This window comes from Ctenocephalides felis, unplaced genomic scaffold (assembly GCF_003426905.1).
Source record: "Ctenocephalides felis isolate EL2017-DRISC unplaced genomic scaffold, ASM342690v1 CF-g0.4_SCAFFOLD_01492, whole genome shotgun sequence".
Taxonomy (NCBI): domain Eukaryota; kingdom Metazoa; phylum Arthropoda; class Insecta; order Siphonaptera; family Pulicidae; genus Ctenocephalides; species Ctenocephalides felis.
In genome coordinates this window covers 4760486-4787637 of record NW_020537646.1, presented here as the reverse complement: position 1 = coordinate 4787637, position 27152 = coordinate 4760486, and the positions used below count along the sequence as shown (strand labels likewise).

Genomic DNA, 27152 nt, shown 5'->3' with positions numbered 1-27152 from the left:
ATGCCCAGGCCAAAGTCTGATTTAAGAAAGAATCGTAGTATTCTAGATCCTCCCCCATAAAGTGATGCCTAATGACAGTTCCCGTGGGGATATGGAGCAAAGGAAAAGCGGTGGTCTTAGTCAGTATTATACCCCGGTGGTCTTATACCCCCACATACCCAGGCCAAAGCCTGATATTCGTTAAACTGTTTCCTTTGCTTTATAAAGAAAAACTGTAGGTCATCTGTATACATCATTTCTCAGTGTATTACTCATAAATAATTAGAATTCATCAATCAAATTCATCACGTATCTTTTACCTGCATGATCTAATTCGTACCTGTATCGAATGGAAGAGTAAGGCGATGGTCGGCGCTTGGCATGCACGAGAGGGTTGTAAAACAATGATCTAACACGTACGACCCGTCCTAGATCCGACAAGGACTAACTATTAGATCCGACACAATCATGTCACATTTCATACAATGGTCAAGTGACCAACTCCTCCTCTTATCCTCGTTTGCATGTCGTAGGTATTGCATGGTTATTGGATTTTTATGCCGTTATGCTATGTGATTTTCTTTGAGGAGGATAATTTGCATACGAGATCTTGGTGAGTTGTTAAGCGGATTTTGTACGAGAAAGACCCAAATGTAGCCCTGTTATAACTTCAGCTGGTAATTCGATTTTCAACATGGTATGAGTTAGGAAATGCAATACCGGTATACCGTATACCGAATTACCGGTAAACCGCCCGATTTTTTGGCGGTATTTTTACCGGTTTATTCCAAAAATACCGGTATTTTCGATATTTTTACATAAGCGATATTTGACACATAAAACCCCAAAAGTTCGAATTTCTCGGAACAAATTTATCTTTAAATTCCATAATCGTATAAACAGCTATATCTTCAAGTGATTCTATAAGATAAACAAATGTCAAATATTATCTCAACTCGTCATTAAATTGAATATTTATTGCTTTCCAAAGGGCTTCATATCGTGTTACAATAAATAGAATTGGACTGACAGATAATGATGTTTGTTTCATCTTTTGTAAAAATGTAACGGTTTTTTAAGTGATTTGCGCCAAAATATTTTATAGCATACAGATTACCCCTGCGTAATCTGACTTTTTTCGAACTTTATACATAATAATTATGATAATTACTAAATATTTTTTGCTTCTTTTTACAATTTAAAAAAACAAAACGTATTGTTTTATTTTATTGTTTAGTTGAATATAGTTGTAGTTGTATATACATTTTTTTATACTTGTACTAGTAACTTTCAATTTTATTTACGTTTGTTTAAGATAATAAAAATACCGGTAATTTACCGGTATTCTGGTTTTAAAATGAAAAATTACCGAAATACCGGTATTGAAATTTTCCATCGGTATTGCATTCCCTAGTATGAGTTGATCCATTAAGATTGAAATTTCAATATCCTTTAGTCTTCAAATTTAATTTTATGAATCTAACTCCACATTGTCAATACTTAACTATCACAACCTATGATCATAACGATAATATCCGTCATGTAGTAATAAGCATAATAGTTATATTATGCATTCCTCTCTAAGCAGAGGTGAAAGTTAATTTTCCTCACAGCAATTGTAGCAAATTTTCTCAATGAAAAATTACTTCCGCAAATTGGGTATAAGAATTCCAATTTGAATAATAGCTAAGGAAATAATGCAAGGGCAGAAATAATGATAGAATAGATGCTTGCAATATTTAAAGGATATTTGTATTCATTGCTTATTCTAGCAGTCACACCTTATTTTAAACGAAGAGTTCGAGGAAGACCATTGTTGTTTTTACCACAACATTAATTTTATGCGGGTACAATACAAACATCGTTGTATATGTTGACCAGTTTTTAGAACAACAATCGGCAAAACATGTTCAAGTAATTACTTGGTAGCCCAGTGACACAATTATGGCAATTGAATTAAATCGAAAGCAATACCAGCATATTTTTAGAAGTCAGGAGAAAACAATACCGTGCATTTCACGGTTAATAAAGGACATAATAATTTATTTTTATATTCATTATTAATTTGCATTTAGTCATTGCACGAAAAATAAATATAGGAATTTTTCCTGGAAGCAAGTTGCCAAAAATTCTCGTTATGTTTAAATAATAAGCCTAATCAATAGCAATTAAAATTTAGCAACTCTGTCCATAATTCTAAACTTTGATAAATTTTTATTGATTTTATGATATATTAGGATGTTCATTGATACTAGGATACTACTTTGTCATCATACATAGTCTCATGAAAATCGTCATTTTTTTTTTAAAGAAACGACTCGACTGATCGTTTCGTAAAATTAACCGCAACGTGTACTATATCTTTCATCGGCGAAATCAAATTGCCAAAATTTAATTCTTATACAATTTTCTAAGAAATGCAAATCTGATTACATTTGCAATTTTAGCCAAAACAGAGCGAAATGCGTTTTTTAAGTTTAACATAAATATTATATTAGTATACCTATCTGATATATCTAAAATGAATGTTTTATCATTTTTATGTATTTTTTATTGATTTAATAGCATTCTGCGACGATTTATTACGCATAAATTTAAATAAAAGCATCTCTGAATCATTCATCATTCATTATCATTTTTCAATTTGAACAAAAAGTATATGGGAATGACTTAGCTTTACCGTTGCCCAAGTTTAATTATTCATTAGATTATAATTTATTGTTTAATTTTTGCAAATTAGCACTTTCACTTCTCTGTAAAACTCTCTCTGTTAAACGAAAAACAAATGTATTCTAAAAGGCCATTTTTCTCTTTAAACGATAAATTGCAGATTTCTTACAATTTTGTAATTGAAACTTATTGAAACATTTCTATTTTGTAATAAAGAATAATCGAATTTAAAAAATATTAATATAGTAATAAATATATAATTTTACCAGGTATGAATAATTACTGATTAATTAGGTACATTTGTCCAGTAGCAGCGCCATACCAAATTTTATTAATAGTAATATTAATTGATTCATGATATTAAAATTTATTGTTGATATTAATAGTGAAATTTAATTTATTATGTTGAGTCAAAACTTGTATAAGAAAATAATCACAAATTTAAATTTTTGTTCCAAACCGCAGTAATCACATTCATTACTAAAGTCATCAGTGTCGTGAAGTATATAAATACTATAAAATAATATTAATAAAAAAAATACTATCTATATAACAATAACATAAATTCAACTCTGGTATCATTATAAAACGTTTTATTTTTAACTCAGGGTTGAGCAATAGGTCATTAGTGAAATTGGCCGACGCCAACAAGTTACTTTTGAATAGAATGTTTTCTATTTCTATTTCACGTATATCCAATGCATTTATGTACAGGTTAGTACTTTTCTCAGATAAAAAAATATGATGGTACTTTTGACATAAATTATAAATAAATTGATAGCGTGGGTTAGCACAAACTTAGTCCCTAAACATGGGGTATCAAGCGGTATAATACCAAATTTCCACTTGAGGTTAAAGATCTCAAAAATGATTTTAAGTAAAAATTACTTTTAGTGGGCATTGCTGCAGCCAACGTCAACGCATACGCCAAAACCATTAGATATGAATACTTAATATAGATACTCTACCCATAACAAAAAAAAAGTGGTTGACCGCTGGGTTGCACTCTCGTGAAAACTACTAGATTATAGGACCCCAGCCCACAGAACTCGTAGTTTTACGTAAAATCAAAAAAATTCCCACTAAATTAGTGTCTTTATATTATAATTATACAGCAAAAATTCGGCTCTGTTAATTAATCGTATATCAGTTAACTTTTCGTACTTTGTAATTAGAAATAAGTATGCCCACGGGGCTCAAGTATGAATGGTGCAGTCTCATTGTCGGGCTCATATTGTTGACAAATGGGATCCCATGTCATTAATTTGTCGTGTGACGATTCGCACATTAGTTCGTTAAAAGTGAACTAGCTTTCATTTTTCTTCATTCATGTCTTATAATGATTAACGCACTCTATTTTGCATATTATTGCTGAAGATTACTCATAATAATAGTCATAATACTGCCAATAGAAGAGATGGGATAGAGAATTCTGGAAGCGTTATATAAAGCGTTTATTATTTATATTGTTTTAATCTTTTGTCTAATTTTAAAAAAAGCAATGTTTTTCCAAAATGCATCAAGGCCTTTTCGCATTTGAATCATACATATTGAAATCAATTACTTCTGCAATCACAGTAGTTCAAATAATTTGAAGAGAAAAACTGGTTCCAAAACCGCAACATGTATTCCTTATTACTAAGAAACAGATGATTCAATAACGACATTGACGCTTCTGAAGAAAACAAAATAAATCCAAAAGTGTATTTCATAATTCTCGACTTATTAAATAGACTAGAGCAAATATCGTTCGTTTATTTTGCGAAGGTTTTCCATTTGTCAAGGTTGATTGACCGTCAAACGTAGTTAGATCAATTTAGAAGAATTGCGAATTTTACTTTGTTACAGAAATTGTATTTATGTTTGAATAACAAACTATTACTTAAGTTGTTTTGAGTCGTCTAATTAGATATACAGTTATCTTATTAAGTATATTTGTTTTCATGGAAAGAAATCTCTGTGATTGCCAACCAGATTTCTTCATAATAATGTTTAGAAGATATAGATATTAAAAGATGATCATTGTTTACTTAATTTGCAAATCGTAATTCAAAATTATTATTTTTTTACTAATTTTAGAAAATTTTGTTAAAATCTAAGGAATAAGGAACTAGGTTATTTTAACCAAAAGTAAGAAGCTAAAAGGTCGAAACAGAAACAAATCCAAATTTTAATACCATGAGTGGAACTGTTCTATTAATAAAATGTTATAGATATACTAAAATTTTCTGAAGTATTCATGATAGCATTAAACTATATGCTTAAGAAAAAGTTATAAACAATGCATAAATAAAAATCGTTGAAATTACTAATAGAACTCTCAAAAACTGCCATTTTTTTAAACATTTAGCTCTGTATCTTCGAAATGGCTGGGACTAGCTTTGCCAAAAACTAATAACCATTTCTCCCAATCATTACTAATTGAATGTTTTTCAGATAATTCAAATCGGATACTTCGTTTTCTCAAAAACTCGATTTATATTATCTGCACTCTTTGCTCTCTATCTCCGTAACTGCTGGACCTGCCTCTGCCAAAGACTAATCAGCACATCTCTCTATCAATAGAAATCGAATGTTTTTGAACCATTCAAATCGGTTAATCCGTGCGCCCGAAAACGTGACTGGAAATTGTATCCATACATACATACACACACACACACATCCATTTTTTCTGAGGTATGCAATAACTTACCCTACGGGAAGTTAATTATTTTACTAAAAACGCGTTGAATAAAAATAAGTAGCAAAATTAAACATACTAAATATTGAAAACATAGGTGAATTAAAATCTTCGTTATATATATTAAAAATTAAAATCTTAAAAGCTATATAATAAATGTTGAAACTACTACAATCGCAACAAATTGTAAAATTGTAAAAAAAAAACAGAACAAAACAAATTATATTACAAATAATTACCAAAATTTTTTTTTGGTGTAGTGTTTGAAACAACTAGTGTTCCATTAATTCACCCCTTAAATCTTTTTTTCCTAATTAATAAATTTGTGGTATCATTTCATTTCAGACTATTCGTTCCTATTGAAATCGTACTTCATAAATAACTAAAGCAATAAACAACTCAAAATCTCTATTTCTTCTTTCATAGTGTTAACCAACAAACAAAACAAACCTTATCTAAGAGCACAATTAAAATAAAGCATATAGAAATTCTTCATCATTGAAAAAATGTCGAAAAACACATTAGCGTACGCATCTTTCATTGAGGCCTCTCCTGTCCCCACTGGCCGAAGAAGACCCGGGTCTAACAATCGGCCCCCCTCTTCGGAAGAAGAGCCTCGCGGGGCATATGACACTTGTTTATTCTTCAGGCGCTGTAGACACGCGCGGCACAAGGTCACGCATAGGTACTGCACCCACCTGAATCTCTATATAAACGGGCCTGGGTCGTTTTTTTGTCAGTTTACACCCGGACAATAACTGAGAAGGTACGTACTGATAAAGGACATTGTACGAGGAAATTGATTCAGTGGACAGAAATTTGTTTTGTGTGATTTTAAGTGATAATAATAGTTAGTTAGAGACGTGGAATTCGATGAAAATTAACGTAATGAGTGGACTTGATTTATTTTCAATAAACGGATTTTTTGTCATGTTTTCAATCTTGGAAAATCATCATAATTTAATTCAAAATTGGTTCGGTTTATAGAATTCCAGCAAGAACAGTCATCATAGTTGTAGAATAAATTCAATACATACTTTTATTGTTCAAATTTTGGGAACACGTCATGATTTAATTTAAAATCAGTATACACGACATAGTAACCAAGTTATTTTGATTAAATATCTCAATATTAATAATATTAAATTTTGAGACAGTTGCTATTTTGGTATACTTTTAGTAGTAGTAGTAGTAGAGCAATTTCAATACAAACGTTTTGGATTCATATTTTGGAAACTTTTACGAAACGAAACTTTATATATTGGCGTTATTTATGACTTGATTTATTTTCAATAAACGGATTTTTTTGTCATATTTTGGTCTGGTATTTCATAGCATTTTTTCAATCTTGGAAACTCATCATAATTTAATTCAAAATTGGTTCGGTTTATAGAATTCCAGCAAGAACAGTCATCATAGTTGTGAAAAAAATTCAATACATACGTTTATTGTTCAAATTTTGGAAACTCGTCATAATTTAATTCAAAATCAGTATACACGACATAGTAACCAAGTTATTTTGATTAAATATCTCAATATTAATAATATTAAATTTTGAGACAATTGATATTTTGGCGAACATTCAGTAGTAGTAGTAGTAGAGCAATTTCAATACAAACGTTTTGGGTTAAAATTTTGGAAACTTTTGGACATAGTGACCAAGTTATTTTATTTAAATATTTCAATATCAATAATATTAATTTTTGAGACCGTTGCTATTTTGCCCTACATTTTTATGTTTATATGCGAGTGTTTAATGACATCATGTAAAGTTTTATATCTAATTATTATTAATTTTTTATTACCTTGTAGGGAAACTGGTCGCCATGAAATTCGCAGTAGCAATATTGGGCCTAGCCCTGTGTGGTTTGGCATCAGCCCAATTCCAGAATGGACGCATTTTAGAACCACCAGTACCTGCACTCTGCGCCCAAAGGACGATACACGAACGTAGCCCAGACGGTATGTAAAGAAAATATAAAAAAACCATCATTAACCATCAAGTTAAAATTATATTAAGCAATTTACTAATTTAAAATTTAATGTTTTCCTTATATTCGATAATAGACAATAATAAATATTTATTTAAAAAATTCAGGGTTAAAAAAGAAAACGTTGATTATAATCACAAAATTTTGTAAAGTATTAAACTAAAAAATAACTGAACTATGAAAGAATTTCTATATATTAAACAATTGATTTTTTACCTATTTTTTCAGGCAAAGGATACTTCTTCTCATGGCGTGACCCACAATTGGCTGGTGTTGAAGAAGATTGGTTGGGCGTCCGCAACTTCTGCCGCCAACGTTGCATGGACAGTGTCAGTTTGGAAACCAGTGCCGAAAATGAATGGATCAAACAAAGAATTGTCAATGGAAATGTAAGATACATAAAACTAAAAATATAATAACTTTAAAACATTGAATATAATTTGCTGGAAGAACAAATAGTTCTTGAGAACCTATAGTACACCAGAATATTTGATCCGATTTCAAATGAGTAGTAATAGTTACTTCAAATTTAAATATACAGTTTTGCTTTCCAATAATTTAAGGGAATTCTTGATGTTATCTTAATATAAAATAATTTCTTAAAAGCTCTTCAATATGCAATAATCTTTAAATATTTTATGGCAGGTACTTACCTTTTGTAGTATAATTTCATAAATTTTCTCTTCATGTAATCGTTTCTACAAAATAATTTTCGATTATTAGGTGAAATACATCTGGACCAGCGGTCGTCTATGTGACTTCAAGGGCTGTGACAGACCAGATTTACAACCTGTTTCCGTAAATGGATGGTTCTGGACCGCCGAATTGCAAAAACTTGCCCCAACCACAGACAGACAACAAAACGACTGGTCTGAAGGAGGTGGTATTGGCCTTCCCCAACCAGATAACAGAGTAAGTAGAAAAATATTAATTAATAATTAATTATTATACAGCAACAAACCTATTTTTAATAACTTCATCAGTCACTACATGATGTCGAATGTACACACTTTTTACACTAACGTTTCAGTTTTGGGATATTTTGATATTGTCACGAAAATTTGAAGTTATAAATTATTCAATTTAAACTGTAAAGTAAAACTATTGTGAGTGTTAAAAATATACATAGTGTAAGTACAAATTTTATTAAAAAAAACAAAAATTATTGTAAAGAATTTACTGAGATTAAGACCAACTAAGAGTAATTTCTTAAATGACTCTAGATGGTTGGATCGTCATTGAATGTCCTAAGAATGTCTATATTTCTAGTAGAATCAGTGGTGTTTCTTGGAAAGTTTAATTTGTTTATCTATTATTACATATTTCCTTTCCCCCCAGGAATTAAAACAAGGTGGAGCAACCGAAAACTGTTTGGCAGTTTTGAACAACTTCTACAATGATGGAGTACATTGGCACGATGTCGCCTGCCACCACCGCAAGCCCTTCGTCTGCGAAGAAAACGATGCCCTCCTGAAATACGTCCGTTACACCAACCCCAATCTGAGGGTCTAACCAAGGCAAATTGGTCGCCTCCAATTAGATTTACAAATCGGACCAAATTTTAATTTAGATAATATATTTTTTATTAACGATGACAAGTTACATCCTAACTGTCGTCGAATCCAATTCCGAACTGATTTAAGTTATATAGATTAGTAATATATTTTAATGTATATTATTTTATTATATTTTATATGATTGTTGAGAGATGTTATGTACACTGCCCGTATAGATGTGGACCTCAGGAATATGCTTAAATTGATAAGAAAATTATTCTGTAAGTTTTATAAAAATAAATAATTATTTACATACAAAATTCACATCTTTGTAAAAAAGAAAGAAACGAACATTTAATTTCAGCAAAAATAAATATGCTATGAACTTCAACAATTGTGAGTAATAAGTGAGAAACAAGTTCAATTTGCAATTAATCATTTCTGAAAAAATATCCATATCTAACAACATATATATTTGTTGTTAAAATAACCAAAATTATAAGAAGTATTAGTAAAAATTCAATATCTGTCTTAAAGTGTTCAAATCACATACATTTTAAACATTTCTATATGAATTTTAATATTATGCTAGAAATACACGAAAATATAAAATCATTTAATAATATATCACTGATTCAAAATTATTAAGATATTTTATTTATATTCTGATATAACTTATACAATAAGAAAGTTTAATTAAATAATGTGAAAGCAAATATCTAAAAGTTATAGAGAGATGAAATGATGCTGTAAAAATTCGATAACTTTATATAATTAAATGATGATGATAAAGTTGATTTACTATAAAAATGGTGACTAATTACTTTCTCCGAATGCACATGAGAATTCTCTTAGAAATTTCTAAACTTCTACAAATTATGATCAGTGAAATGAAAATTATGATAGGAATGAAAAACACTATACTATATACATAAATATTGAAAAACGTCTATTTGTTAGCGTGTATAATAAAAAATGAATTATAATATATTCCTATTCAAAATGTTAGTGCACATTGATATACATTATATTTAAATATTTGACAATATTCACAATATTTAACCATTATAATAATTTTAAATATTCTATATTATGTGCTACTCACGTCTAAAAAATACGATGCTCTTAAATGTATTTAAGACTTTTCGCCTACTGGTTTAATTATAAGTTCGTGCACCTAAAACAATTTTTAATTATTATAGTAATTAGTTTAAATATATAATTTACAAAAATTTTAATAAGCAAGCAATAACTCGTATTTTATATATTGATTTCTTAGAAGTTTATATATTGATCAGAGAAGTATATGCTGATCTCATAAACGTTAAGGCTAAACTGCTAAAATATATCAAAAGTTCAGAAAAATTTGAAGAGTTTTAAAATTTTTCTTATACCTTTATTTTGACAAATTTATTTATTTTACTTTATTACCTGAACATGTTCTGGTGTACCCAAAACAAAAAGAATACTTTGAGAAATGTCTTCTGGCTGCAAAGTCGGATGATGTTGTTTTATTTGATCCGACTGTTCTTGGCCAAATGGTTCTTCTAAAAATTCTGTTGCCACATGACCGGGACTTATGCTCTAAGAAATAACAATTATAATTTTAAACTGTATTAGACATTAAATTCATTTTATACTCACAGTAATTTTAGTTTTACTCTTAAGATAGTTCATTTCTTGTCTTAAAGTTTCTGTTAACGCAGTAACGCAATGTTTTGAGCCTGGGTATATGTTGAATACTGGTGGAAAATCGCCCAAGTAAGGAACATGATGTCCTGTTAGGCTGAAAATTAATGTTAATGTTAAAAAAAATATACCTAATAGATAAAACTACAATTAAGTTATGTAAAAAAAAACTATGCTGAGAAGCCACGTAGAGAAATATCATCAGAACAGTTTATAAAATAATAAATGTTATAATACAGCAACAATAACTGCATTAGTATCAAAATAAAATTATTTTGCATTTATCCTTAATTTTTAAAATATCTCAATAATGTTTCTAATTTACATTCATATTATTTTTGAATAATTGTACCCACGATAAGCGATTGTAAAAATAAACGACTATTGATTTCCAAGTCTTGACATTATTTTAAAAAGCATATATTATAATGTTATGCTAATTTGAAGCTAATAGCAAAATTCTACTAGATACATTTATAATTAGATAATAATTTTAGTTATCTGTTAAAAACAGAACGTTTAAATTTGTTTTGTAAAATTAGAAATATAAAAATAAAAATCTTCTAATAATATTACCTGTTTATATGAATAATATGACCAGCAACATCACGTTCTTTCATAGAATTAAATGCTTCCCTGGTGCATATGCAAAGAGCCATCACATTTATATCCAAAACAGTACGCAAATCATTGCCATTATCTGGCGTTGTTAACATTGTCATCCTAAAACATATTAATTAATTAACAAATATAGTAATAAATTTAAATAAAAGATATATCAATCAAATCTAGCAAGTCACAAATAATCTATCCAATTGGTAAAATAGCAGCATATGTTTCAATAGTATAGATCAACTAGCTGTAAGTGAAATTCTGTCTTAAGGCAATTAAGGCATCGTGCCTTAAGGCAAATTGCTGGAACTTCCCGTACCAAAATTTTTTTTTTAAAAACGATTAAGATTTTTGAAAAAAATTTACTTTGAAAAAATAAGATTTTTGAGAAACTATATATTGGACAAAAAATTACTTTTTTTTGAAAAAAAAAAAAATTTTTTTATTTTTTTTTTTTTTAAAAAAAATGTTTTATTTTATTTTGACATATTTTGGAAGATCTAAACTTTTTTTCAGAGCAATCGTACTGCTTTAACTGCATAAAGACGAAATATCAAAGCCCGTAAGCGCCGCGTCGCCGTCTAACGCGTAACATTGGTACGGAACCCATAGAAATGTAAAAAAAATTTATACTTATTGTTAAAATCTCTATAAAATATTTGATAATTTGATGGCATATGTCTAATGATCATTTTGACCGCCAAATGGCATTTTTTTTTACTTTTTTTCATCAGATCTCCGAAACCGTTAGACCTGCCTTCATGAAATTTGATCAATTCTTTATCTTGTCAATACAAGTAAAATGTTTTTTGAAATATTCAAATCGGACGCTCCGTTCTCTTAAAAACTGAGTTACCGTTTTCGGCACTTTTTGCCCCGTATCTTTGGAACGGCTAGACCTGCTTTCGCCAAAACTAATCAGCACGTCTCCTTATTAATACGAATCGAATGTTTTTTGAATTATTCAAATCGGTTGATCCGTGTTCCCGAAATCGTCGACGAAAATTTGTATCCGCACATACATACACACACGCACATACATACATACATACATACATACATACATACATACATACATACACACACACACACACACACACACACATACATCCATTTTTTCTAAGGTATGCCAAAATGTTCAGAAACCTCTGAAACGTAAAGATATATAAACATTTTCATTTTCGATTTTTTTGCGATTACTATAACTTGCCCTACGGGAAGTTAATTAATAATAAGCATTACTGATTTGCTAATTTTCTAACTGCATTCAATTATGCATGATGAATAATTTTGAGAATAAATTGCAAGTCATTGTTATGATGCTAAAATAACTGTTTAACACCATGACAATTCAATAATATCATAACCGTGTTTATTAACTTCATCACAATGTATAGTATCAAGGTTGTCATCACGTTATGATAATGTTATTGAAATAATATTAATCAAACATAATTTTATAATTAATAATTATAAAAGATCCAAATCCACACTTTCATCTTTGTTATTAAAATTATAAAACACTATTAATCCGAATCGAAAATTTGAATGAATGATTTTTAGAAGTCTTTTCACATTTTTGAGTCCACTATTAACTATTAGTCCTCTATTATCTAATGACTATGACTACTTATTAGCTAATTTTCGAATTAGATTGTTATTAAAAATGAATAATAAATACTTCATCATTCCTGCGTTGTTTATCATCACATCAACTCCTCCAAGATTTTCATTGATCCACGAGAATACATCCATGATTTCACTTTCTTTGGCTAAATCACACTTCTTAGGATAGAACTTTCCACCCTTGCTCGTGTCCATTTTTGCAGCATTTTCCTAAAGATATTTAGGATGGATTTGGGATTAAGTGTGTAATAAATTATAGATTTATATATTTATAAATAAGAGATAAATTATAATTACCTCCATGCGTTCTAAGCGTCTTGCTAATCCTACAACTTTCAATCCTGCCTCGACAAGATCTTTCGAAACTGCTGCTCCAATTCCGGCACTTGCTCCGGTAACAACCGCTACTTTTCCAATCCATCGATCCATTTTCTAAAAATATTTATTCAATATATTTTTTATTTCCTATTACAAACTTTTATTATTTAAATAATTGTTTATCAGAACAGAAGAGTCCTATGAACTGTTAACAATGTGGCTTTTTTTTAGAAGTCAAGCCAACAGATGGTTTATATCTATTTTCTATAAGTAGAATTATCTAATAGAGATGATAATACACAAAATATGAAATTGAAATTAAATAATTATTTATTGTTCTTATCGGTCAATGTTATCAAGAAATGTAACAATGCTTCATTATATACTAAGCATTTAGAACAAATAGTGTTTATAGTATTTTGTTCATACGATATTATGTAAAAAAATCCTATGATTAAAATATGCCAATGATTTTAGTTGTTGTATTTAGTTTGCTATTATTCCGAAAAATTATGTCATTCTCTATATCTTATATATTGTCATTCAAATTCAAAAATGTATATTCTTTTTGAATACTCTTCATTAAAATACTGTATTTTTTTTGAATAATAATAAACTTTACACAAAAGCTCCAAAAATTAGCAAATATCTTCGTGGCAACAGAATTTGTTTATTGTCCTTTTATCCTTTCATATAATTGATTTATTATAGCGTATTTTATAAAAAATATATTGCACTTATTCAAAAAGTATACATATTTTATACAATTTTATAAATGTGTATATAAATTTATGTTTATATTCAAAATATTATACTAGTAGTTAGGTTATGCATTATTGAAACTATATTACAAAACTTATTCTACATAGCTGTTTGACAATTATAAACGAATAAATAAACAATATTTGCTGATTTTATTATTAATTAAATCCTAAATTATTTTTTTCCTTCTATTCTATGTTTTTTCACTCTTTTAATGTAACAATAGCCCATAAGATTCCAATGTATTTGATTACTATTCTTAAGAAAATAAAAAAAAATGTTGTAAATCACCTGTACCACAATGTTCTAAAAATATTTTTGCTGTGTTTACTGGAATTTGAAAACCTAAATAACTCTATATAATGTTTGAAATATCAATATGCAAATTATTAGTTGTTTGGATTTAGCAATCACGTTCTAACGCGCAATATTCTGTACCCAGATATCTATGAACATATGATACTAAATTGTTAAAAACACGACAAAAATAGAGATAAATTTTTGTTTCATGATTGGAATAAGTAACAAAAACTAATATTATTGTTAATATATTGAAAATATTACGTGTTAGAAATATGATTTCATGAAAAAATGTAATAGTATACGAAAAATAAATGAATAAATTTTGCAAACAAAAATGGCAAATAATGAATTTCAATACCAATATGATTTTATACATCTAAAATAAAAGAATATTACCAGTTTATAAATTATTATCCATGTTATTTCGTGTCACAAATCATGTTAAAATATTTAATAGCTGTTGTTATTTAAATGACAATTATCATGAACATCTAGGATTATTGCATGCAAAAATATCTTGTATATAAATCGCTTACCGATGTCCAATTTCGTTCTTCGATAATATCAGAACTGACCTGACTTGTTTTCAGAGGATGAATACAATTGCTAATGGGACAACAGCAATTTATAAACATTCTCGAACAAATGCATTCGCGCTATTCGTGCGCACTATGATGTTTTTTCTAGGACTGCAATTAAAAAAATTATTCAACAAAGATAGCAAATACTATAACAGTTGTATTATTGACTTATTTACGAAACACCGATAACGGCTTATAAATATTAATATTTTAATTTTTATTTTTTTTCTTCATAAAGTTTGCTATAATTTGAAGATATGGTAGTAGTCTCATATTTTTATACAAATATCTTGATAGCTATTGGGATTAATAAGATATAGTGGTATAGTATTTTTGAAACAGTGTAATTTGAATCAAGTATTAATTTAGAAACACTTATCAATATGTTAATATATAATTTCCCATTGTTACCTTTTTAATTAATAAATTGTAATATACATCCAAGTCCACTAGTTCTGCAACCCTCGTCTACTAATTGCAACTTCTTTCTAGTATATAAAGTGAATTTTACCAAAAATATTTTATTCGATTTTTTTATAGGAAATATCTAACCGATAGGTCAAAACTGAATACAAAAATCATGCTATTGTACATTTGTATAATTTAAAATCAATACGCCTCCTCCACATTTGAAATTATCAGTTATATCTACATTATATCCATATCTAAAATCTATATGAATTGACAAGCTATTAAAATATAAAATAGAAGTAATAATAGCTATAAATATGAATTTAATAGCATTCAAATCGATTTGATATAAAGTACCTAATCCACCTAATAAGTACTTAATAATATTAAGTACAATCAATGGTCCTTTTCAATTTTGTTAATTTTTTTTGTTCAGTACTCTCTAAAAATAATTTTGCTATGATTAGGTTAGATAAACTAAGAATTCTTAATTATTTTTTACTAAGTTTTTACTAAAATTTATGAAAAGTAAACATTGAGTTAATCTGTAATAGTACAAAAATAGAAGACTATATTTGTAATTGATGGGTGATTTTAATTTACAGTATAATTTTATATACAAATTTTTATTTTAAAATACTTATATTTTGTTCGAATATATTGTAACTATATATAATATATATATATATATATATATATATATATATATAATATATATATATATATATTATATATATATATATATATATATATATATATATGATAATATAATTTTACATAGTATTCAACAATCACATCACAATTTTTCTCCAATGGGTTTGATAATAAGTTCATGAACCTAAAAATAGTTAAAATAGCTATATTATTTATACTAAACGTTTATGTTTAAAAATTTATTCGATTTATAATTTATTACTAAATATTGTACTGCTTTAAATGAATGATTAATAAACAAAAAGTTAAAAAAATATTATGCAATATTTTTTATATTGAATTGAATGTAGCAGATTTTTATAAAATGCGAAATAATAACCAGTAATAAAACTTGTTGTTAATTACACTGACCTGCACATGTTCTGGTGTTCCCAGTGCATATAAAACAGCTTGAGAAACATCTTCAGATTTCAAGCTCGGATTGTTAGCAAGAAACATTTCTTTAATCTCCTTGGATGGAAAAGAACCATCAAAGATCTCTGTGTCGACTACTCCTGGGCTTATACTCTAGGAAAAAAAAATAGAAATAAATATTTTTCTCAATAAAACTAAATTGTGGCTTAATTTACCGTGACTTTGGTTCTGCTTTTCAAATAAATCATTTCTTGTCTGAGTGTTTCGGTTAAAGCAGTGACACAATGTTTGGATCCGAAATACATATTGGCTGTTGGTGGTGCATCGCCTGCTGATGGGATGGAATGACCACCAATGCTAAAAGTTTGGAAAATTATGGAAAAGATAATATATAGGGCATAAAAAGTTAAAGGTTTCAGTAGGGTATTACTACCTGTTAATGTGTATGATATGTCCAGCAACATCTCGTTCTTTCATGGAATTAAAAGCTTCTCTGGTGCAATAACACAAAGCCATCACATTTACATCAATCACAGAACGGAGATCATTAGAATTTCCAGGATTTACTAGCATATTAGCTCTATGAAAAATGACAATGAAAAAACTACAGTTTTTCATTATGTTTTAATATAAACACATTTTTAATTCTTCTTTATAATGTATATTATTTGAAGAAGTAATTTGTTGCATACACTACTACACTAGTAAAAATTATCATACAAATAAAAAAAATAATTTATATATAAATAATAATAAACATGTACTATCAGTTAAAGATATGAACGTATGATAGAATATAATAGTTCTAAAATATAAAAACAAAAAAATATCCAATTTTAGTATCTGTAGCTCCAAAACTAATAGCAAAATTTTTAATATTTTCAAATGCTAAGGTAGTATTTCCATTCAAAATTCCGAAAAAATTTAGAAAATAGATATTTATTTTATATATTTTACCTGACGATTCCAGCATTATTAACCAAAACATCAACACCTCCAAAGGTTTTCTTAACCCAAGCAAAAGCTTCTAGAATTTCTTCTTCTTTAGAGACATCACATTTTCTTGGGTAGTAATGCCCGCCCTTGCTAGTGTTCATTTTTGCAGCATCTTGCTATTGAAATGACAATCAAAATAGTATTAATAAACAAGTAAAATAAAAAAATAAATAAAATGAAAATTGATATTTTATGATTTTTGCCAGGGTTCACACACACTATTAGACTCAGAACAAAATTTATAGAATTAACCCTATAGTTTTATTATTAAATTTTATAATTTTGTAATGCAATATATTTGTATTATCTTTTAAATAGATATGATATAATTTGACAAATACTTCTAAGAGGCATTGAATGTATTTACGGCTTGTAATTGAAATAACCAAAACAAGTTATCCTTTAATTGCAATTTAATGTAACTTTGGTATTTTCCTAAGAGTTTAATTACAATTGTAACTAAAAAATATCTAATTACCTCCATACGTTCCAGACGTCTTGCCAATCCCACAACTTTCATCCCGGATTCGACAAGATCTTTTGCAATGGCTGCTCCGATTCCGGAACTTGCTCCGGTAACAACCGCCACTTTACCTTGCCAGCGATCCATTTTTATCAAAATTTTTTTTTATGAATTTATATTCAATCGAAACACTTGGTAGCTGTTTAGATTTTGATTGTTTTTTTGGTAAACATCTTTATATATTTTAATTCATATCTTAAAATAGATAAGTTATCATGAAAAAATTAAAGGTTGCATGGAAGTATTTGATTTTTGGCAATGATATTGACCAATCGCCGTAATAATTACAAATAAAGTACAATACTAAATTAGAAATTAAAATTATACTCGGTTTTAGACAATTTGGTAATATTTTACAAAATAATTAGATTAAAGCATTTACATATTAATGAAATTAGTTATATGTGGAATTGTGGATTATATATTTATACAGATTAATCAAGTATTTTACAGTATTATATGGATAATTATTTATAATTAGATTTACTTTGTACTTTGTTTTTGAAGATATAATATATAGAACCAATTCGTTGAGCAATTATTTAATTGCTAATACTTTTTACAACGCCGTTTTTATGCAAATAAATAAATGAAATATTTTTTCCTAAAACTTATCTCCAATAGGGCGTATAGTCAGCTCATGAACCTAAAAATTTTATGATTTAGGTAAAAACAAATTTAAAAAAATTAATAAAATTCAAAATTACGTACCTGGACATGTTCTGGTGTGCTTAAACAGTACATAATTGCTTGTGAAATGTCTTCTGGTTGCAGATGTGGATTTTGATTGAAGAATTCCTTTCGATCGGGTTCAGGAAATATATCATCAAAATACCAGTATTTACAACTCCTGGACTAATACTCTGAGAAAAACAAAATAGTATAAATACATATTTTATGATAAACATAAGCTATATTCAATTCATTATTTAATTAAATTATAATCAAAACAATATATGAAAAATAAATGCGATATATTTCGCTTCAAAAATCAAAAATAAGTTAAAAATTATTTAACATCGGCTAGGGAATTAAGCATATTGGGATGTGATTAATTATTTATACCACCACAAAGTTAAAATAAAATAGCTGCAAAAATTTACACAAAAATCAAAGTTACAGTTCAAGGCTACCTTAAACTCTACCAATGCTTTAACAGAGTGTTCATCATTTTTTGTTTTTTAAATATGGACCTTGATTTTTATTATAATTATCTAATTAATGACCTTGATTATTACTAATAAATATATTAATACTAGAAAAAATAAGTTTCTTACCGTGACTTTTGTCTTGCTTTGAAGATACATCATTTCTTGTCGAAGTAATTCAGTTAAAGCAGTAACACAGTATTTTGATGCTGGATACATATTCATTGTAGGTGGTGTATTATGATTAGCAGAAATCGAATGTCCATATAAACTAAAACAAATATTACACAATTAAAGCATATAAATAAATTATTTTTTATATATCAATTACCTGTTGATATGAATTATGTGACCAGCAACGTCGCGCTCTTTCATAGAATTAAAAGCTTCTCTGGTGCAGAAGCATAGTCCTAATACATTGATGTCTAAGACTTTTCGCAAGTCTTCTGCATTTCCAGGATTTGTTAACATATTTTTTCTGAAATATTTATATTTAATTATTTTGTAATAATAAAACAAGAGTATAAATAATTATATATGTGTGTTTTTATTAAAATACCTGACTATTCCAGCACAATTCACTAAAACATCAACGCCACCAAAAGTTTCTCTAAGCCATTTGAATGACTCAATTACCTCATCTTCTTTAGAAATATCACAAGCTTTTAGATAGAACTCACCAATAGTACATTGCTTTGAAATGAGAAATAATAAAAAATAAAAATATAATGGAATTTAATAAAATATGAAAATGAAGTAGGGTAATAATGTATTCACCTCATTTTTATTTGCTTTAATGTCTAAACCAATAACTTTCATTCCAGCCTTCAAGAGATCTTTGGCCACAGCTTGACCAATTCCGGAACATGCTCCGGTCACCACAGCTACTTTATTCTGCCAACGATCCATGTCTTGTGATTTTCAAATTTCTATGAGTAAGTGATAAAAAAAATTGTGAGCAAAAAATAATTTTAACACATATAAATATTGTTTACTAGATAACATTATCCTACATATACAAAATTGTCACGAAGAAATACATTTACATTTTTCTTGTTTGAGTTCGTTATTAATCTAATAAACACGTGAGTATTATCATAATAATAATGCAAACGACTGATGTATAAATATTTTAAGAAGAGTAAAATGTAAATTTATCATACAATATATCAACTGATAAAACTTATTTTTATGTTTTTCAATTTTATCCCAATTTATAGCTCAAAGTTTCTTTTAAAAAGTTATGTGAAATAAATATTTTAACTTACCTCGGTCAAAACACAATTTACAGTATTCCAAAGAACCGCTCTAAATTTGCTTATCAATGTTATTTACTTTAATTTATGTAATCTACAAAACGATAAATATGTAAGAAACTAAGCAATTAAAAGATAATTATAGTGAGACACTCACAAAATTATAAGAATCGAAATTGGTTGTGTTGGTAAAAATAATTAAAAAACTATGAAACAAAATATAATATTTTAATTTAAATTATTTATTTAAATCAATATGAAACCAAAATACTGTTTTTACTAAAATCCAGAAATTATGGAATATTTCTAGAATTATTATATATTTTTAATTTTTTTTTTCATGTCACATATTTTTTCATGTTGAATACACAACAGCACAAGCAAGACTAATAAAATTAAATCGTCTTCAATTGAAAGTAGCAGAATATTTATTTAGAGATTTGTGAGCTGAGAGGCGAAAAAATATGTGATATGCAAATACAATTTTCATGCTGATAAAATATAATATCAATTCAAAAGAAATATTCAGATATATATAGACTAATGCGATTTTTAGTTATTCACAAGTGAGATGCTTTTTTTACCTAGTCCAAAAACTTGAATAAATAAATTAAAGATAGCATAATAATATTTAATTATGCATAAATATATTTATAACCGGAATAAATACAAACAAATGATAAACTATTTCCTGTATTTTGTAAAAATACTTCAAACCTTTAGAATTTTTCACCCACTGGTCGAATTGTCAGTTCGTGAATCTGAAAACAAATCAAATATGAAATTTTTATTTATTCAACAATACGTTTGTTATGTTATATTAGAAATTAATTGTTGTGAGCAATAGCATTTTGAAGGACAATATTTTATTAAATATGAATTTTCGCCAGACCTGTACGTGCTCTGATGTTCCCAAACAGAACAAAATCGCCTCAGACACATCTTCTGGTGATAAATGTGGGTTTTGCTCCAAAAATTGGGCCCGATACTCTTCAGACACAAAAGTCTTTAATATTCCAGTGTCGACGACTCCAGGACTAATACTCTATGATAATAAGAATCACAAAAATATTTTTCCTGTTGTTAATTATAAATTATAAGGAATAAAAGGTTGTATAATTACCGTTATTTTAGTTTTATTTTTCAAATATACCATTTCTTGTCTAAGAGTTTCGGTCAGGGCGGTTACACAAAATTTAGATGCTGGATACATGCAAAGTGTAGGTGGAATTTCAGGGTTCACGCCAACATGATGTCCAGTCAAACTTAAAAATAAAAAAAAACTATTTGTATATCATTGAACTTAAACTACTAATAACACTGTAACATTTCAGGCCAACTATTATTTACCATTGCTGTGCTAATAATTTATCAATAGTACCCACACTGCTGTACCAGCCAACTCTAATGACCGCTATCATATAATTATTTTCAAATTATGCACACCTGTTTATATGTATGATATGACCACTAACATCGCGTTCTTTCATGGAATTAAAAGCTTCTCTGGTAAAATAGCATAAACCAAGAACATTTACATCTAGTACAGCACGTAAATCATCAGTATTTTTTGGATTCGTCAGCATATTCATTCTAGAAAAATAGATCCAGTTAATAAAAAATTTAAGCAATAATTCTTTTACATGCATGAAATATATAATGAAACTTATGACTTTTATTTACCTGATAATTCCTGCATTATTAACTAAAACATCAACTCCTCCAAAAGATTTTTTAATCCATGCAAAAGTATCCAGAACTTGCGGTTCCATGGTGACGTTGCATTGACGTGGATGAAGTTCACCGCCTTTAGTTTTATTAAGCAACTCCGCATTTTTCTGCAGACACCAAATTTAATCTAATAAATTTATTATAAACTTTATATTTTCATCGTACCTCCATAATTTCTGTTTGAAGATCGACGCCAACAACTTTCATGCCGGCTTTGACGAGATCTTTGGAGACCGCGGCACCAATACCAGAATTGGCACCAGTGACCAGAGCTACCTTGCCAAGCCAACGATTCATTCTAAAAGAATAAAAAGTTAATAGTATTAATTAATTAAATTAAATGTTGTTGGTTTTAGGTAAGTATTTAAAAAAAATGAATAGCTTCAAAGTATTACATAAAATTGTTCGGTTAAGTACTTAGTGCACTTTTACTGTAACTGAAGTATTTCAATTATTAAATATGCCTGCTTGTTTTAACAATATGCATAAATATGATAAATATGCAAAATTATTGGAAATATATTTTAAACATTTTCCGCATTATCTTTATGCAAAATTAAATTTAGAGATAAACAAATATGAAGAACAAGTTTAAAAATAAAACAATTATATAATATATAATTATACAAAAATCCCTTTCAAATAAAATATGTAACCAATTAGCTTTATTATGAAATGAATAATATAGAGTAATATGCCAAAATAAAACATAAAACGGCGATTGAAATGAACATACATTAATTATTTATAATTGCAAAATTACGATAACAAGTCACATGCATAAAAATTATTATATTCATTTATAGTTTTTATATTTTTCATGATGTATAATTATGAATAACAACGCAAATATATTTGTATATTTATTGCCTAAAATTTTAAGAATAATGAATTTTTCTGTTAGATATTCATTTTCAAAAAAAATTACAATTGATCTTCTAGATATTTTCATATAATTTCTGATCGCTTAGGAAATACAAATAATCTACATAACAAATTAATCATTTTTATAATATATTTTCACCGACTGCTCTCACCATTATTTCGTTCACCTAAGAAATATTTAATGCAAAATTAACTACAAATTAGGATTAACATATTTTTTAAATCATAATTTGAACAAAATATATTAAACAATGAAAGTCATCAATGTTGTGTAATTAATTTACCTGAACATGTTCAGGAAGACTCAAACAAAATTTAACACAATTCGATACATCTTCTGGAAGCAAATGAGGAAATCGATCTGTAATTTTATTTTTAGTTTTATCAGATGAGAAATTTCTTGTCATATTTGTTGCTGTCAGACCTGGACTAATACTCTAAATAGTAATAATACCCAATAACTAACTTTAATTTTTTAAATATTAAAACTGCATAAAACATTTATTTAATAATTACTGTAACTTTAGTTTTGTTCTTCAAGTAAGTTATTTCTTGTCGTAAAGTTTCAGTAAGTGCAGTTAGGCAATATTTTGAGCCAGCGTAAATATTTGTCATTGGAGCAATTCCTGGGAATGATAAAATAGAATGCCCTGCCATGCTAAAACAAATAATTTATGATATTTAATACATATATATATATATATATATATATATAATAACAATGACTTTCGTTAATCTTACCTATTAATGATAATTATGTGTCCAGAAACATCACGCTCTTTCATGGATTTAAAAGCTTCTCTTGTACAAAAACATAATCCAAGTACATTGACTTGTAATACATCGCAAAGATCCTTTGTATTTCCTACATTCGTTAGCATATTTTTTCTACGATATGATATTTAAAAAATGACAAATTTATTTTACTACATCACATAGGATTCTAATTAAATTTTTTGAACATAAGTTAACTTATGTTGATCATGACCCTGATGTGTGTACCTAATAATACCAGCAGCATTGACAAGAACATCCACGCCCCCAAACTTTTCAAAAATCCAAGTAAATGAATCTATTACTTGTTTTTCTTTACTTATATTACAAATTCGTGGATAAAGTGCTCCATCATTCGATCTATTTATCTGAAGAGCATTTTCCTGCAAATTTATGAAAATATATTAAAATTTGCAAGGTTTCAACACACAGAACAGAAATAATTACCTGAATAGTATGGATCTGAAGATCTAAACCAACCACTTGCATGCCCAATTGTGCAAGATCCTTTGAAATTGCTGCGCCCATCCCGGAATTTGCTCCGGTAACGACAGCAACTTTTCCAGTCCAACGATTCATTTTAAAAATAAATTATCAGAGGTAAAATTTAATAGAACAAAACTGATGTTGGATCTAAATTTGTTGAAAATTGGTTAATAACAAATAACTGGTTAACAGATTTATTACAATGGACACAAATATTCTTTAGGTAATCAATTGCTAACAATTAGATGTAATTTTTGAAAAGCAGAAAAAAGACAAGTAAACCCACATACCTTGTTATTGTACCCTTGAAGTTATAATTTAATAAAGAAATATTATCAGAAAATAATAATTTACAAACAATAACAGAAAATGTATAGTTTATTTCTTCAATAAGATAATACTTCTCCGACAATTTTGTTCTGCATTTAACATGTCTGTTTTAGGAAATTTAGTTTTCAAATAAATGGATTTCATTTCACAATGCAAAAATATAATTTAATGTAAATATTTTAACTACTGATAAGATAATAAAATTATAAGCATTGCAAAATATAAATTATGCGTGCCATTCAAAAGTAATATACTGAATATATCTACACTTCCGATTCATAATTTAGTTAAAATTTCTGTCGTTTGAATGATACCAACCAAAGCGTTGATATTTTAAATCTATTTTACCACTTCAGAATTAAAGAAAAATTAAAACAATATTTATGCTACCAAACCTTTATTATATATATTTTTGATAATCACAATTTTCAATCATTTGTATCCATTTATGTTCATATTACATTGAAATATCCCTTCATTTAAATTTTGTACTATAAAATTGTAGTTAAAACTTCTCTCCGACAGGTTTAATTGTAAGTTCATGTACCTAAAATAATTAAACCAAAATATAAATAAACAAAAGTATCGCGCATAAAATTTTAAGCTAATTTTAATAATTAAATCAACTAACCTGGACATGTTCAGGTGTACTTAAGCAGTAAAGGACAGCTTGAGAAATGTCTTCTGGGTTAAGATATGGATTATATTTCAAAAACTCTTGTTTTTTTTCTTCATTCATAGCTCCATCGAAAATTTCGGTCAAAACTACGCCTGGACTTATGCTCTGGAAATATACATAAAAACATTTCATTTAATATTCTTTAAAATTATTTATTCTTTATTAATATGTATATAGAAACAACAGTAAAATATAAGAAAATATATATTATATAGGAAATTATATATATATATATAATATAAGAAAAAATAATAGTATGATTTTTTTATTTTTTTTTCACTATAAGATAAAAATGAATATCCAGACATCTGGAGCTTTGTATTATGTACACTGTTCATTTTTGCATTAAAAACATTAATTAATTAATCTATAAATGCTTTATGAGACCTGAAATAATAAATACTTACAGTAATTTTAGTTTTACTCTTCAAATACATCATTTCTTGTCTAAGTGTTTCAGTAAGTGCAGTCACACAGTGTTTAGAACCAGGATAGATGTTGGTGGCAGGAGGAACATTTGGAACCAATGGTATCGAATGACCAACCACACTTGAAATGTTAATGATTAATATATTGAAGATTATTGTTTTTAATAAGTTTTATCTACTTACCTATTTATGTGAAAAATGTGTCCAGCAACATCACGTTCTTTCATGGAATTAAAGGCTTCTCTTGTGCAAAAACAAAGTCCCAGCACATTCACATCTAATACACTTCGTAAATCATCTGAATTACCGGAATTCGTCAACATATTCATTCTGTTAACAAAAAACCAGTAGAATCTATATTTTTATGTAATTTATAACTAATGTTTTTGTATGTATCTTTGTGTCCACCAAACTATATGAACATTAAAGTTAACGCCAGAGGTACTCGCAATCATTTTTCGAAAGCATATCTAACAATTAATATTATTACAATATTGGAAATAATATAAAAATACGATAACGTTAATATACAAATGACAATCAAATCAATTATGATGAAACACGATAATTCATTCAATTATCAATTATAAGCTCACCTGACAATTCCAGCATTATTAACCAAGACATCAACACCGCCAAGATTTTCTTTGACCCATGAAAATGTATCCAATATATCTTGTTCTTTGGAAACATCGCATTTGCGGGCTGAAAATTTTCCTCCATTCTTCAGGTTCATTGATTGAGCGTTTTCCTGACAAGAAAAAATGATAATTGATAATTGATAATATGGGATAAAAGCGTTATCAATTTAATTTCCTATAGATAATATTCAATAATTCAATGTCAAGTTTAATTTTGTACGATATTTTGGATGTAGTTGAATTAAATATAAAATTAACTTGCGTAACCTGAATGGATCACAACGTCAAAAAAACGCCGAAAATAGGCAAAAAAACTCTTTTGAAATGCAAAAACAAATTTTCATATGCAATGGCTGTGTTGACATATTAATAATTTATATATTCTATCAACAGTTTTGATTTTTATTATCTAACAATACATAATTTTTTTTAAATATAAAATATACCTCCATTTTTTCCTTCCTTCTGGCCAAGCCCACGACCGTCAATCCTGCTTCCACAAGATCCTTAGTAATAGCTTCTCCAATTCCTGCGCTTGCTCCTGTGACGACAGCTACTTTTCCTCGCCAACGTTCCATTATTATTTATTTTTATTCACTTATTATTAAATTAATAAAATTAAGATAAAACCCCAACTTCCTAATTACTTGGTGTACCTTTGATATCACAAGCAGACTATACACTACTGAATATTTCTGATATGTGATTTACACAAGGTGCTGCTGATATATGATAAATCACAATGATGCGATGTCCATATGAGAATCTTGATGGAGATAATTACACCAAAAATTAATCTGTCCTTGAATTATATTTTTGTCAAGTCATAGGTATACAAGTTTTTGCGTGATGCCATTTTGATATACAGAAATGTATACGGAAGTTATGTAACACCACTTACTTAATATTCGGTTATAAAGAGTACGCACGCATAATTTGTAAAAGAAAGGTATATATGTAAATATATACGTGGAATAATTATTATTCCACGTTCGTAAAATTTTGCTTTTATCGCCTAATTATAAAGAAACGGCTCGGCCAATCGTCGCCCAAAACTAATCGACGCGAGTCCCTTGCTGATTCATCAAA

General features: G+C 27.8%; 6 protein-coding genes across 6 annotated transcripts in view; 1 reads left to right on the top strand and 5 right to left on the bottom strand.

Annotated features, from left to right (window-relative positions):
* The window catches only part of LOC113370298, a 5434-nt gene extending 5198 nt beyond the window's left edge, over positions 1 to 236 (bottom strand). Inside the window, exon 1 of the mRNA XM_026610969.1 lies at positions 159 to 236. Within this exon, the coding sequence (XP_026466754.1) occupies positions 159 to 236 (78 nt within the window). The remainder of the gene's footprint in view (positions 1 to 158) is intronic.
* A 5810-nt stretch (positions 237 to 6046) lies between these two features.
* LOC113371508 lies at positions 6047 to 9044 on the top strand. Its single transcript, XM_026612133.1, has 5 exons — positions 6047 to 6095; positions 7142 to 7291; positions 7549 to 7709; positions 8044 to 8232; positions 8659 to 9044. Exons 2-5 carry the CDS (start codon positions 7156 to 7158, stop codon positions 8830 to 8832), a joined length of 660 nt encoding a protein of 219 aa, XP_026467918.1. The 5' UTR covers positions 6047 to 6095; positions 7142 to 7155; the 3' UTR covers positions 8833 to 9044.
* Positions 9045 to 9933: 889 nt separating this feature from the next.
* LOC113371507 (farnesol dehydrogenase-like) lies at positions 9934 to 14718 on the bottom strand. Its single transcript, XM_026612132.1, has 7 exons — positions 14663 to 14718; positions 13041 to 13175; positions 12799 to 12953; positions 11082 to 11228; positions 10461 to 10602; positions 10248 to 10400; positions 9934 to 9993 (listed from the first exon to the last, which is right to left on the bottom strand). Exons 2-7 carry the CDS (start codon positions 13170 to 13172, stop codon positions 9952 to 9954), a joined length of 771 nt encoding a protein of 256 aa, XP_026467917.1. The 5' UTR covers positions 13173 to 13175; positions 14663 to 14718; the 3' UTR covers positions 9934 to 9951.
* A 1196-nt stretch (positions 14719 to 15914) lies between these two features.
* LOC113371506 (farnesol dehydrogenase-like) lies at positions 15915 to 17792 on the bottom strand. Its single transcript, XM_026612131.1, has 6 exons — positions 17661 to 17792; positions 17144 to 17298; positions 16620 to 16766; positions 16402 to 16543; positions 16184 to 16339; positions 15915 to 15956 (listed from the first exon to the last, which is right to left on the bottom strand). Exons 1-6 carry the CDS (start codon positions 17790 to 17792, stop codon positions 15915 to 15917), a joined length of 774 nt encoding a protein of 257 aa, XP_026467916.1.
* Positions 17793 to 18707: 915 nt separating this feature from the next.
* On the bottom strand, positions 18708 to 19762 carry LOC113370297 (farnesol dehydrogenase-like). Its single transcript, XM_026610968.1, has 5 exons — positions 19631 to 19762; positions 19413 to 19546; positions 19185 to 19331; positions 18983 to 19124; positions 18708 to 18728 (listed from the first exon to the last, which is right to left on the bottom strand). The coding sequence occupies exons 1-5, from the start codon at positions 19760 to 19762 to the stop codon at positions 18708 to 18710; spliced, it is 576 nt and encodes a 191-aa protein (XP_026466753.1).
* A 1066-nt stretch (positions 19763 to 20828) lies between these two features.
* LOC113370296 lies at positions 20829 to 26641 on the bottom strand. Its single transcript, XM_026610967.1, has 19 exons — positions 26510 to 26641; positions 26019 to 26173; positions 25606 to 25752; positions 25402 to 25543; positions 24947 to 25099; positions 24828 to 24862; positions 24634 to 24665; positions 23947 to 24056; positions 23728 to 23882; positions 23467 to 23613; positions 23242 to 23383; positions 23010 to 23162; positions 22273 to 22277; positions 22006 to 22138; positions 21793 to 21947; positions 21556 to 21702; positions 21233 to 21374; positions 21002 to 21154; positions 20829 to 20870 (listed from the first exon to the last, which is right to left on the bottom strand). The coding sequence occupies exons 1-19, from the start codon at positions 26639 to 26641 to the stop codon at positions 20829 to 20831; spliced, it is 2280 nt and encodes a 759-aa protein (XP_026466752.1).
* Positions 26642 to 27152: the final 511 nt, after the last annotated feature.